Below are 14,935 nucleotides of genomic sequence, written 5' to 3' on the forward strand. Positions count from 1 at the left end.
TCCTCCTATTTTTGCTCTTGTCCCGAGTAAAAGTATGTACCTATAAATAGTCTTAGGCTAATTATTGACCCTATATCCTATTTCCAATACTTTTAAATGACGCTCTATTAGGCTTAGTCCTAATAAATATGCCATACGTGGAAAACCATTTCTAGTCGTTTAAGAATGCACGTGTTGGGTGCAGATAAATTTGCTTCGTAAGACTAACGCCGTGGCTTGCGTGGGCGACGGTCGCGCGATGGTCGCGCGACGGCGATGCGACGCATACGAAATGAAACCTTATCGATATGGAAGTATGAGACGCGACGGCGATGGTCGCGCGACGGTCGCGCGACCGTCGCCCACGCAAGACACGGCGTAAGAATATATATATACCTATTTGTAAAACATTTCCCTCACTTCAGTCTCGGTTAAACTCACGTTGTCTTAAACGGATAAGTACTTATGATAAGTTAGTTATATTTTCTACTTCTCCAGTAAAATCCAGTCTATTGTCCTTTGAGTCGTCGGCAACCCGAACCCTCCTTGGAACTTGTACACTCCTGTTTGCTTATTTAACACAGCAAAGGGAAATGTACAAGTTTCTAATGGGGTGGTAACGCGCATGTGACACTCTTTGGGTTGCAGGCGTCCATAGATTGCGGTGACCGCTTTCCATCAGGCGGGCCGTACGATTGTTTGCCACTGACGTAGTATAAAAAAAATGTAATGTTTGCGGCGATGTGTGGTCGTAGTCGCGTTCTATTTTTTTTTACTGGCTAGAAATAGAGCTAGACGTGAATTTTATTGAATATGCTATGACTAGGCATGTTGACACGGCTATTCCGTGAGATCATATTCTAATTTAGTGTTTTAAGTTACAGGCTTCCTTAGATAAGTTTGTACATATAAAGGTCCTTGCACATCGCAGTTTACTTTTTTGCAGCGCCGCTGTGCCCGGTTTAGGTAACTTACCTAAAATTAGGAATTGTTACACGTTGTTGCCCCACAGTTATTGCTTCACGAAAGTGACCTATGGTGTGGGTGCACATTTTGTTTTTGACATTTATATCATTTATGCCCCTTTTTTTGCTTTCTTTAATACAGATTTTTCTAAATAAATATAAGTTACGGAAATGAAGCAGCTGTTTGAGTAAATTTTTCCTGATTTTCCGAGGTCCTTTTTATTAGGGTTCCGTAGCCAAAATGGCAAAAACGGAACCCTTATAGTTTCGTCATGTCCGTCTGTCCGTCTGTCCGTCTGTCCGTCTGTCACAGCCGATTTACTCGGAAACTATAAGTACTACAGTGATGAAATTTGATGGGAATATGTGTTGTATGAACCGCTACAAAATTATGACACTAAATAGTAAAAAAAAGAATTGGGGGTGGGGCCCCCCATACATGTAACTGAGGGATGAAAATTTTTTTTTCGATGTACATACCCGTGTGGGGTATCAATGGAAAGGTCTTTTAAAATGATATAAAGTTTTCTAAAAAACATTTTTCTTAAAGTGAACGGTTTTTGAGATATCAGCTCTCAAAGTCGTAAAAAGTATGTCCCCCCCCCTCTATTTTTATAACTACGGGGTATAAAATTCTAAAAAAAATAGAGGTGATGCATGCTAATTAACTCTTTCAACGATTTTTGGTTTGATCAAAGTATCTCTTATAGTTTTTGAGATAGGTTGATTTAACTGTAATTTTGGCAGGTGTATAAATTGACATAATAAGTTTATTATATTTGCTGCTACGGAACCCTTTGTGCGCGAGCCCGACTCGCACTTGGCCGGTTTTTTAGGTTTTTCTTATTATTTTAAATTGAGTTTATATACCTACCTTTGTTATAAGGTACGTATTTTAATTGTCTTGATAGTTATATTCAATATAATATAACATTCGTAAAGTGTACCTTCAACTGACTATCCAGCGAGAGTATGCGGTGGCTCCTTGCCAAGTCCAATTTTCCGGGTATTAAACTTTATGAGACAGTTGCAATTTTTTGCATTAACAAACTAATAAAGTAATGTTAATGTGAAATGAGTACTCTAAATTAGGGATATAATTTTTACAATAATACATTGACCTTCTTAAAATGTCTTTTTGCGACAAATTGTAATCAATTTATTGATTTTTTTTAAATTGATTGACGGGGATGGAATTATACATTTTAAAGTATTGTAAAAGACTTTCAAGTTTCAAGTTTTAAGGCTGTGGTCAATTATTTATAAACACATTTATAACTAATAAAAAATTGTATAGAAATTCTAGATAGGTAGGATATAGGCAACCCAAAGAGACTGGTAAATGACGAAACCGAATCGAACTTTTAATTTCCCAGTAACGGCTAAAATTGTTTGTTTATATTACCTACTGTATCTACTGAGCTTCAGAAGCTTATAAATACCCGGGACTTTCGCAACGTATTTATAAATAAAAATGTATTTAGGGAAATACCAAAGATCAGCTAAGGAACTGGAGTAGGTACGATAGGTACGTGGTGTTGAAGTTTTGTGATATTAATCTCATGTCAAGACAGGAAATATCGATACAAAGGGCCAGAAATATTAAGGGTCGGTTGCGCCAAAAATTTTGATCTTACCTATAAATAGGAAGTTCCATAGACCATTAGACCTCTGCTGCGTGAATTGCGTGGTTGATGTGTCTGTTAACTGTGGGTGATACAACTGGCCCTAACAGTGCCCATGCATTAAAGTACCTATTGCTTGCATATTTTTGGCACTTTGTTCCTATCGATATTAATACCTTATTGTAGTACTATACTATAAACTATAGATAATATTCATTTCTGTACAAATGTAAAATAAATAAACATATGATATGAGAAACATTAAGTAGGTATAATGCTAAGCGACGCCTACCGTAAGCTTCCAATTATCAGTCTAGCTCAAAACTTCATCCCAAAGCTCTTACATTGTCACTTCTGACGAACCAACATTTTATGACCTCCAATGTTAGGCCTCTTATAATATATTGAGTTACTGTTTTTTCTACATATCAATTAGTTTGAATAATTCACAACTAATATTGAGTTTTCATCAAAATGTAGGTACTAAAACCGCCATTTTACTTGCTCAGTGACCCACAAATGAACTTGGCCTCCGACACAAGTGGTTGCCACTCTGCACTTCATAGCAGCTGGATACCATGCGGCTACCTACTGAAACGTCACTCAGAATTTCAAATCCCATCCTTGGCAAATGTATTATTTCAGCCAATTATTGCCAAAGTTAGACACTGGTGCTAGGTAGGTGTTAGGATTATCAGTCTAGCTGAAACACGATCATTGCTGACGTCAGCGATCGTGTTACACGAACAACGCGTGCGCAGTTCTTAGTAAACTATCCGAATAATAAGTTGTAGCGCTTATAGTGTGAGTATTTAGTATTAACATTAATCTCTCACTCACTGCGCGTTTCAGACAAATGATTTTTTTTATTGACCGCGACAATGGTTTCCATAGATATCCAGGCTCGTCTATCTGAAATCCGTTTAGTGCACAGTAAGGTCACAAAACGGATTTTATCACAATACAGGCGCTATAAAATTAAATTAAATTTTGAAGATCTTATTCTAGTTCTTGATTAAATGGACACAAATTTATATCTAAGACTGTTCATACCTAATCACGATGATCAATTGTTTTAGAACGCGTAATGGGGACATTACGATTTTCGTGTAGACAATAGTTTTCTATTCTTTTAATTTTAAGAGTTACAAAAAGTCTACACAGCGGGAAACAGATAAAGACATGTCCGGTGTCACGTAGACGTTCGTGAATAAAGTTACACCTTGTGTCCCAATTCCTAATTAGAATTTTGAGTGCAATGCATTCCTACTCGGAGTCATTTGTAAAAAAATTCGTACTTAACAATCATGTTATAAATCATGCTACTGTAGGGTAAACTCGCCTCATTCGGTGACACGCCTAATTCGGTGAAACAACCAAAAATCGTCTTTCGGAATAGTGTTTCAAAGCTTGTATCACCGAATTAGGCGTATCACCGAATGAGGCGAGTTTAACCTAAGTATATAATTATTTACTTTGCTTAGTACAATCTTTTCTAAGATCAATAAGGTCAAAGTTTATTATGAAACAGTTCCTTTAAGGAACAATCCTACTAACGCAGTACTGTCGAGAATTCGCCTTCTTTATTTTCACTAAGCCAGTGGTTCTAAACTCTAAACTTCTAATTTATATGCTCGCGGCCAAAAATACGCGCGCCTGTAAATCAATCGTCAAAGCATCTTCAAACGCAGAGACATAAAAATGTTGTTGACCTCTTACCGTTACCACAGTAGTTATTCTATAGATGTATTGTATCGAAGTACTTTTCTATTATTATAATGATAGATTTTCTGGGACAGCTAAATAGGCTCTGTATAGTCTTGATGTATACCTGTTCATCCATTAGACTGTTAGAGTGTCCATTCTAACCCTTCTAACCTAATTATGGTACTGTCATTTTATAGTTACATCGAAAATATATATACATTGAAAATATTGAAAACATGTTTAATTAAAACCATTATTGGTGAGTAAAAAATTCAGTGATTTTACTGTTACAATCAAAGAAACCAATTGGCGTTATATTATCAATTCTTGTAGATCAGATAAATATTTGCGATCAGCAAAATCTCAAGTTAGAATCGGTGGACATTTATTATTTTTTTAAAGCACGATATTTTCAAATATTACCTACCAGCTTAGGGTGTCCCTACCCCACACCGACGCTAAATCAATAAGAGAAAAGCCGTCGTCGCGTTGGCAACTTGGCAGGCGTCGACTGATGATGCGAGCAGCCGAACGACGTCTTACGACGCCGAAGATGACGTCTTACTTACAATCCCTGATAATGATCAATTGGTCCCCATTGTCATTAAACCAGAATATTGAACATTTTATTTAATGATAGTTCAATAGTGTTACACTAGGTAGATTATTGATATTGTAAAGTAACCGGAGACGTGGCCTTGTGTTGCGGCCGATCCGCCACAAGCCACACGCTTCATTCGATTCGTATCCATATTGTGTAACCTACCTGTCAAATTGACAAGTTGTACAGTTATCAGTTATGTTATGAGAGCAAGAGCCAATTAAATAACAAATCAAAAGAATCAAACAATTTGATGAAATATTTTTTCTTTACTTACTTGCGTTGGCTCAGCGACCCGAAGTGGATCTTGGCCTCTGACACTAAACTCCATTCGCTCCTATCCTGTGTTTTCTGGTTACGAGTTAGAATGGAACCCTGTGATGTGCGGCGATATAGATAAAATATAAAAGTGAAACACCCAATATAAGAAGTTGCAATAAAGTATAACTAATACACAACATATTTCTTAAGCCTATCAAAACACTAAAACCGTATAACGTATAACTAACCTCAAAGAATTCACATTTCAAGCATAAACACGGCGTTTGATCCCGGTACTAAACAATGGATGGATTAACATGTTCACTGTTTGCTACGAATTATGAACTTTACATATGCGGGGACTGGGCAGTTAATAACGTGTTCACTGACTATAAGTCGGTAAAATAACAATGAAAGTAGATATTAAGATTAGAAAATTACTTAATTACTAACTAGGGTAAACTCGCTTCATTCGGTGACACGCCTAATTCGGTGATACAAGCTTTGAAGCACTATTCCGAAAGACGATTTTTGGTTGTTTCACCGAATTAGGCGTGCCACCGAATGAGGCGAGTTTACCCTACCTATACTTAAACTGGCTAAAAACCTATAAATATTATTGTTTCAAATCCTGGTAATCCCGGTTTATTTGAGTGAAGAACACAGCCATGGTTCCTTTCTATGTGTCTTATGTTTTGGTTTTCCCTAATATTTATTTATTCATAAATATTGACCTAACCAACCAAATCCTACTGTAACCCTGCTCCGCCTCCGGATATTCCCTACACAAAATTCTCCTATGATTTATATTGTGAAAAACGTATTATTTTCATTTTATTATTTAAGGCCCATCCATATTTGGCGCACAAAGGTTTAAAATAATTTCCGTGTGAGGTTGACGTAGTAATTACCTCGTTTTATGCACTTTATGCGCAAACTTATATTTTATGCGCAACTTACATCAAGGAAGATCCTAAAGTGACGTTAAGATGGTTAAAATGAGTGTTTCCTTAATTTTATGAACATCCTTGTTTATTGCGTACAAGTCGGCTCACCGGATTTATATTTACTGTCAAACTTTAATTGGGTGGAGATTTTTATGAGAATGACAAAATAGTGTTTGTTTACATACTTTTATCGTATTGTAGAAAATCACAAATCCCGGAAAATTTAATTTCACTCTTTTTTTTATGAATTCCATATCTCCAAGTGCGGAAATATTTTCGATCACGAGGCCATGACTAATTTCGAATGAGAATAATTTAAAATAATATAAAAAATTACTTATTTTGCACAGATTTTCTTTTAACTTGGAGTTGGTAGACCTAACTCGTCTGTCATGAAATAAAACTATGGAAACGGATTAAATCGCGTATAATGAATTTACAATTCATCCCGACGTTTCGAACACTTTACAGAATTCGTGGTCAACGGGTGACTGAGGAAAAATTACAATGTGCAAAAGCTACCTACATACTAGAAATATTAACGAACCGACCATAAATAATATAGATTTTTAAGGCAGGTTCACACACTATTAATAAAGCTAGTTATACAATATTCAAAAAATTTACCATTACTATGTTAAAAAACAATTAATCAATATTAATCTACATAAAATTGACAAAAACAAACTGCAAATGTCCAACACCATACACCACAAATGCCTCACAGTCTTCGTCGTGCTTGTTCCATTATCAGATGTAGGTACTACTGGATCCCAAACCGGTGGTAAAGTAAAGCCACCTTCTCTATTAAAGTTTCTCTCATATTTGTCTGTCATACTAAAAATGATTGCAAATATTTGTAGGTAAGATTTGTGTATGACCACATCATAAACAGTAAGCTCACAATCTTCAACAATGAAATCTTCCAAGTGTAATTCCGTGTAATTCCTGTAACTGGCTCTTATTTTAACCTTTCTTAAAACCTAAATATTGAAAATAGTGACATCTATCCGTTACCTCTCGTTACCGCCCGCCCTAGCTAAACCATGCTCCGCCGCGCCGCCCAAACACCGCCAAAGCAATACAGCTGAACGTAACAAGTGTGCACGATTCTCGCTAGATGGCATTAGTGTAGAAGTTATAACTTTTCTTTGACTATTTGGGAAAAGGATCAGTCTCGGAAATCTCGACCGAGATTTTCTATCAACAAGATTGAATCTCGAAAATTCGTGAGCTTGAAATTCCGACATCGAGATTTCAATCCTTGCTTGTCACCTGTCATTGCTAGCATCAAAATATTGTAGGTATAGCCTGACAAGTTTTTATTTGACCCTCGCCGCGTTGCGGATTTTCAGCTGAACTAATTTTTTTTACTGGCAAGGATTTTTTTGACACCCGTCATCGAAAGTCATCGAATGTCAGTGATGTAAACTAGAAGTAAATATTTTAAAATTTCTAACGGTTTCATCGCAAATATGCCCAAAATAATATTTTAAAAAAGTGAAAATAATTATACAGAACGTGATATTTTTGTTGCACGTAATTACAACAAAAAAGGATGAAGGATTTCACAGCATTTCGATAACAATGTTCCGAGATCGGTTGTTGACATGTCCGGTACTGACGGTTTATAATGCGGTTCTCCTGTATTGGTTAGTTGGTTTCGATTTAGCTTAATATATTTTTTGTTATTATTGATGGTGTCTGCAGCTCTGCCGTGAAAAATATTTAAAGAAATAAGGAGGCCGTTCCAACATTGCAACCAGTACAAAACAAGGTCCCACGTAAAAATAAAACAAACATCGACGACTTCGATAAAGGTACAAGATTCATGGATTTTAGGCTGTGCGGAAAGAAGTAGCAATATATTGATTTAAACTAACACGATCTTCACTCATATTATTAAATTAAAACGGGACTTAATCGCGTAAAACTTACGTTTTATATTTAACCCGACGTTTCGGACATGACATTACGTCCGTGGTCACGGGTAGACTGGCTGGGAGTTGTATCAACATCTTCTAGCTGTACGAGTTTTTCGAACTACCCGCACTTGATTGTCATCAGTAGAGATGGGTAGTGAGTAAATACTCAAGAGTAAATATCGAGTAAATACTCAGTATTTACTCAAAATACCCGTATTTACTCGTTTTTACTCAAATTGGTGGGTATAAACTATTTAGCGTGCTGAAATGGAAATACAAATTAGAAATATTGGTGTATTTTGTTATCGGCTACTAAGTTAAGTAATCAAATTTATATGAATTTTATTTTAAAGACGTGCTCTCCATACATGTAACTATTTTTCACAAAAATAAAATTCAGAAATTACCAGTGTATTATACATCATCTGATAGGTCTTTAAAAACTAATTGAATGTTTCTAAAAAAGTTTTTTAATAATATGAACAGTTTTGGAATAAAACGATAATTAAGGCCGAAATAATGTTTATACCTTTATAACTTTCGAATTCGTTGTTGGAAAAATATCCAGAAGCCGTCAAATTATTGCCCATATAATACAAAACACAAAACTAGTACTTTAAACGTCATCAGCTGAGCCATTTTTGAGTTTTCTTTAGAAAACCCTTAATAAAAGGTCGTAAGTGCCACATTAACAATCACTTCCGAACGTCATGCCGTTATCTAGAACATCAATTTAATTTAAGTCTCATACTTTTACTGTAAATACCTGCTTTTTTAAAACAAAACTGCTAACTAAACATTATCACTATTTTTTTCTCACAATGTTGACCTCTTTTTCGACAAACTAAGACTCCCATAAGCTTCTAATAATATAAATCTCATTTAAACATGTCCACACAGTTAAAATAAACACGACTAAATACTTAAATCTCATTTTTAGGGTTCCGTAGCCAAAATGGCAAAAACGGAACCCTTATAGTTTCGTCATGTCCGTCTGTCCGTCTGTCCGTCTGTCCGTCTGTCCGTCTGTCACAGCCGATTTACTCGGAAACTATAAGTACTACAGTGATGAAATTTGATGGGAATATGTGTTGTATGAACCGCTACAAAATTATGACACTAAATAGTAAAAAAAAGAATTGGGGGTGGGGCCCCCCATACATGTAACTGAGGGATGAAAATTTTTTTTTCGATGTACATACCCGTGTGGGGTATCAATGGAAAGGTCTTTTAAAATGATATAAAGTTTTCTAAAAAACATTTTTCTTAAAGTGAACGGTTTTTGAGATATCAGCTCTCAAAGTCGTAAAAAGTATGTCCCCCCCCCTCTATTTTTATAACTACGGGGTATAAAATTCTAAAAAAAATAGAGGTGATGCATGCTAATTAACTCTTTCAACGATTTTTGGTTTGATCAAAGTATCTCTTATAGTTTTTGAGATAGGTTGATTTAACTGTAATTTTGGTATTTGCTGCTACGGAACCCTTTGTGCGCGAGCCCGACTCGCACTTGGCCGGTTTTTAAATTATTTTTAGGTAACAGTTTCTACTCACCCAAATGAGTAAATACGAGTATTTACTCGGTGCTTTGAGTAAATTACGGGTAAATACTCAGTATTTACTCACCCCTACCCATCTCTAGTCATCAGTCACTTTTACGCTAGGGTTGCCACTCTGCCTACATACAACACTCACGACATCCGATGGTATGGGACGGGAAGTTTTCTCACGTTTACACTTGCCAATCACTGGATTCCACGAAGATGAAATCCCTTGCCCTTCATTTTGATTGAAATTACGATGTTTCCTGATTTCAATCGCTTCACGTACTTTCCTGCTATAGTAAAGACGTTCAGTTGAAAGGACTTTGGGATTATGCAGTTCAATCCAGTGGTTCGGTCCTGACTCTAGCAACGCGATTAAGTCCCGTTTTAATTTAATAATAAGAAGTAGCAAGTCTTAAAACCTAGCTTATGAAATTTTGATTCTCTTAAACCATGTTTTAATTTTCTACCAATATTAACGCGAAACCAGTACACGCTGTCCCCATTATATATGACATCCGCACATTATTGCCATATGAAAACGATTTGTAGTGACACTCTTTCAGGGTCAAATAAAAACTTGTTAGGCTTTACCTACTCGTATTTAAAAAAAAACTTACTTCTGAGGTAAAGTACCTCGAGTGGAATTATTCTTTCCTTTTATGGCGCAGCATATTAATAAACAAATATTACCACTGACATTTTGATGGCATAGAAAAGAGTTTATTTTATTTCGTGTGAAAATTAAACCAAAACGAAACAAATGTAATTCCAACTGGTAGGACCTTAGGCTTTAGGAGGTTATGTACCTACCTATAGATATATTCATGATTTTTTTTATCTAGATAGGTATTATCTTAAGGAATATGCGCATTATTTCAAAAAAGAAAAACGGAACCCTTATAGAATCACTCATGCGGCTGTCTGTCCGTCTGTTACAGCCAATTTTCTCCGAAAGTACTGGACAGATTAACTTGAAATTTGGCACACATATGTAAACCTGTGACCTAAAAATGGACATGTAATTTAAATAAAGACAATTTAATCATAGGGGCCACTTTTGAGGGGTAAAATAGTGAAAATTAAAAATCAAAGTTTTTTTGAACTATTTTGTGTTATTTAAAATTGCAAACGGGACTTAATCGCGTATTTACTATGTTTTAAACACTATGTTTTAAACACTAACCTGCTCCGAGACCACGGGGATAATGCCGTCCTTGAAACATCGGAGGTTACTGTTTATTTAAACATAGTAAATACGCGATTAAGTCCCGTTTGCAATTTTAAATATGTGTAAAAATCGTGAAAGTTTAAATCAGTATTTTGTGTTACACATCAAATGAAAGAGCTTTTTATAAGTATTTCAAAAACATTTATTTTCTCAAACATGCAATGAAATATTGTCTTTACGTTCCTTAAAATGGGCTGGGAAGTATCGCTTTTTGGGCGAAACAACTCGAGAGGACTGTAAAGGGATTTCATATTATTTTTTAGGCCTAGGCCTGCAAAGTAACTTTTTTTTTTAATTTCGACAACATTTTTTATTTCATTGTATGTTTGAGAAAAGCACTATACATGCCTCGGCGTGAAAACGGATTCCCGGCCTCGTATCCCTATCCGTATATACCCACTTGGCCGGAAATCCTCATTTTCCCGGCCTCTGATGTAATGTACTATTCCCCAGATTGTACCCCTCTAACCACCGTGTTCTCTTGTCCACAGACGCGGCGTTGACACGCCATGCGCGGCGTGACGTGACGTCGATGGCGTGCTCCGCGCGCCAGCCGCAAGATGGCGCGCGAGCCCGGCGCCAGCACGCCAGGCCCCCTGTAAGAAAGACAACATTTTAGTAGCGTACAGTCAACCAATTCGAATCCTAGGCCACTCTAGAACCCTGTCCTATTGACACCGTGCTTTATTAGCCGTAGAAGTCACTTTGATGTTTACTGGGAAAAGGTTCTACAGTGGCCTAGGATTCAAATTGGTTGACTGTACATTGGATATTTATTTTATATGGCAACAATTTTGTTAGCCCCGCTACTGCAAGGGTTAGGTACAGTAGACGTCATAATTTCATCGTTAGACGTTTGAATTGACATTTTCACATTTTGCACTGGCAAGGCTGTCAAAATCTTTGTTCTGACCAGCCCACTGACATATTTATCATTTCGCTTACATGGAAAATTCATATTTGGTACCGAAATGTTAACCTAAGATAGGGCACGGAAACAAAACAACTGCAACTCTGTTTCAATTTAGTATGATTTTAATGAACTAAATAATTTATTTATTTATTTATTTATTTAAACTTTATTGCACAAATTTACAAAAAAAGAGTACAAATGGCGGACTTAACGCCTTGAGGCATTCTCTACCAGTCAACCATTGGGCTAAACAGAAAGCTTAGTTTGGTGCAGGATTTTAAAAATTAAATAAGAAAACACAAGTCAGTATTCATACTTATCGCAATAAACCTACTTATATACATATAATAAATACATATTCCGAATAAAATAAAATATATATTAAACACAAATATATATTATACATAAATATATATTATACATACATATATATAATAATTTCGTACCTAGTGTGAGACATAATACAAATACGTAGAATAATAACTTCAAGTAGAACCTACCTTGGCAAAAAAATACAAAATAAAATACTTACTCAATTAAATGTAGAGGCAGACAACAGACGGTCTTATTGCTCAAACTGTTTAGGAGGTCTTCTCTCAATATAAAAAAAAAACAGTTTTATATTTATTCAGAGACCATATTCTCAAATCCGCAACGCAGGCTTCGTCAACTGTTTTATATTGAAATTGGTCGTATCTACGTTGATAAAAAATATTAATTTTGGCATGTACTAGCTCTGCAAAGTCTCAGTGAAATTGTAAACATTGTTACGAGGTCGCGCTGTCGCTAAATCGCCAGTGTTCTCCTATTTTTAGCCACGTCTTCCGTCTGTCTGACTGCCACCTGCTGTCCTTAGGTACGTTTGCGAATGTTTACTCTTGAACATAGATATCTATCCAATATGGATAACATAAACAAATATTTGGATCTTAATGACTCCACGCCGTCAAAAGCAAACTTTGACTAAATTTATTTTGGATTCGAATCATCTGTTCCGATATAACTCTTGAACCGTAGCGGAGTGGGTCGCGGGGAATCCTCCCGGAATTCGTCGGCAAGTAGCGGGGGACGCTGGCCCGCTCTAAATCCGTCGCACTCGCCGCCAAGCTCTTCGGCGAGCCGCGCGCACTGCCACTGTCTACTCTAAATATAGGATCGTGTGCGCAGGTCTCCGTACGTGACGCTGGGAGCGGTGCGGTACGCGGTCCGCCGAGCGCCGCCGCCGCGGGTCTGCCCCTGCCGCTGCTGCTCCGAGGAGGCGGTGGCGGCTTGTCTCGGCCGCGCCAAGCCGGACCGCCGCACGCTGGAGCGCTTAAGACCCCGCATGGGTCGCGGCGCGCGCGACGACCGGCCCTCGCGTCATCAGCGCCTCCAAGATCTCACGAAGCGGTTGTTGCCGCGTGGCAACAGTACACCTCCAGTGTCTCCTCAACCACCGCCTCCACCGCCTCCTCCGCCTCCACCACACTCTGCACCTGTCTTACCTCCAGTACCACCTCCCCGTTCACGGCACCGCCATAGCCCTACTCGCGGTGTCTCCGTCGACCGCTATGAAAATGACATTTTTGATACGGAAAAGATTACACTACCACGAGTCGAGTCTCGATTGATCGTCGGCTCGTATGCGCAAAAAACTATACCATATCGTAGTGCTTCATTTTCCCACGGTGATTGTACTCAAGAGAAGTACTACCGGGCTGCCAATCGGTTACCTTCAATCTTCGATTTTGGCAATAAAAGCGAAAAAACAGGAGTGGAACGTGCTGGCTCGTCATGTACACGGAATGATGAGTCTGCTAGTCTTGCGACGGAAGAAACTGTAACAGAAGGGGGGTCGGTGGCGTCCGTTGATTCAGCCGTGGGATCGGATGAAGGTCTATTGGCGCATGCCTCACCGGCACCTCGGTCACCACCACCCGATGCACCTCATAAGCAACTCGGAACGCGTTCGCTAACACATCCGTTACCACGTCGTGTGCCTCCTGTGCGGGAGGAGGGCCCGACCGTCGCTGGTGGCAGTCTACCCGTATTGATGGCGCCTCGCGTTCTACATGAACTACGGGAAGAAAGTGACGGCTCGCAAGCCGACAGTGCTCAAGCTCACAGTGAAGGAACATCTCCCCTCGAACCAGCCCAACCTTTTGCTTTCCCACCACTCCCAGATCCTCCGCCGAACGCATGTGTTAATGTGGATTGTGAATGTGAAAACTTTCCCTTCGATCGATGGGAGGAGCCCTCTAACAAAATCGCGAGTACATTACCAGTGCCAGTGTATGAGTGTATAGTGAAACAGTGGTCAAAAGAGTTACCGCCGGTTGAGCCACCTCGGTCGGATGCTGCTTCTGACGGTTCTTTGGATAAAGATAAAGAAGATGAGACCATCACAAGTGAAAAAGTTGCTCATTTATTAGAAGCGGTTAAAAATACTAATACGCCAGCCCCAATAGGTATTAGAGAAAGACGTCGGCCGTTACACGATAAGAAAAGGAGGAAAGGTATATACATCACGACAGCTAGCGACGATGGGGGAGAAGAGTCTCCGCCGGTAAACGGTTGTAAGCGTGAGAACAGCGACGCATCTCTTCAAGAGATGCGATTATCGGCTGAGACACGAACTTCATCCTTACTGGGAGATAAATCTGATGATTCTTGTGCCAATGGTCCCCCGAGTCCTTGTGAAGCCCCCGTTCAGATGTGGCCTAGAACTGAAGATCTACGAACAAGAAGGGCAAGATTTTCACAACAAAGTTCAGATGAACGAGACGATGATTCTTTTAGAATGAGGCGTAAATACGGAGTCACGTCACGAGGTGACTCTCCATCCGAAGCTGAGAGCGATTCATGCTCACGAGACAGAACCGCCTCACCGTCTCCTTTTAGTCCTTCTGACAATTCTGATGTAGAGGCCAGGCGACAACATTTTTCAAAAGGTCCTTATGGCAGAAATTTGGAGCCTCCTTCAACACGGTCTGTCGAAGTCGGCCGACGTAGTTTCTCTGATGCCACCGTTACTGCTGGTCGAAAGATAAGTGTCGGGGCAGCACCGACCGTTGGTACGAGGCCTAAAGGGCCGACCCACGTGAGAGCTACTTCATCGCCTTCCAAGCTCGCTGGAGTAGGCCAGGAGCTGACCTCTTGGCCGAGCTGCTTCGGGGTAGTTCTGAAGCTCTGTCCAACACAGCCACCTTCGACAACGTCATCCTGACCATGCATCAACACAACGTGAGTACACTGCAT

The 14,935-nt window shown here is 38.7% G+C and overlaps 2 protein-coding genes across 2 annotated transcripts in view; both read left to right on the forward strand.

The window, feature by feature from the left end:
• Positions 1–13,359, forward strand: part of LOC125241511 — a 47,343-nt gene extending 33,984 nt beyond the window's left edge. Inside the window, exons 2-3 of the mRNA XM_048150068.1 lie at positions 11,277–11,383; positions 12,866–13,359. Coding sequence (XP_048006025.1) covers positions 11,318–11,383; positions 12,866–13,219 — 420 coding nt within the window. The 5' untranslated portion in view covers positions 11,277–11,317 and the 3' untranslated portion in view covers positions 13,220–13,359. The remainder of the gene's footprint in view (positions 1–11,276; positions 11,384–12,865) is intronic.
• Positions 13,360–14,761: 1,402 nt separating this feature from the next.
• Positions 14,762–14,935, forward strand: part of LOC125241287 (rho guanine nucleotide exchange factor 17) — a 120,141-nt gene continuing 119,967 nt past the window's right edge. Inside the window, exon 1 of the mRNA XM_048149955.1 lies at positions 14,762–14,920. Within this exon, the coding sequence (XP_048005912.1) occupies positions 14,906–14,920 (15 nt within the window). The 5' untranslated portion in view covers positions 14,762–14,905. The remainder of the gene's footprint in view (positions 14,921–14,935) is intronic.

Source organism: Leguminivora glycinivorella, chromosome 1, assembly GCF_023078275.1.
Source record: "Leguminivora glycinivorella isolate SPB_JAAS2020 chromosome 1, LegGlyc_1.1, whole genome shotgun sequence".
In the NCBI taxonomy this organism is placed as follows: Eukaryota; Metazoa; Arthropoda; class Insecta; order Lepidoptera; family Tortricidae; genus Leguminivora; species Leguminivora glycinivorella.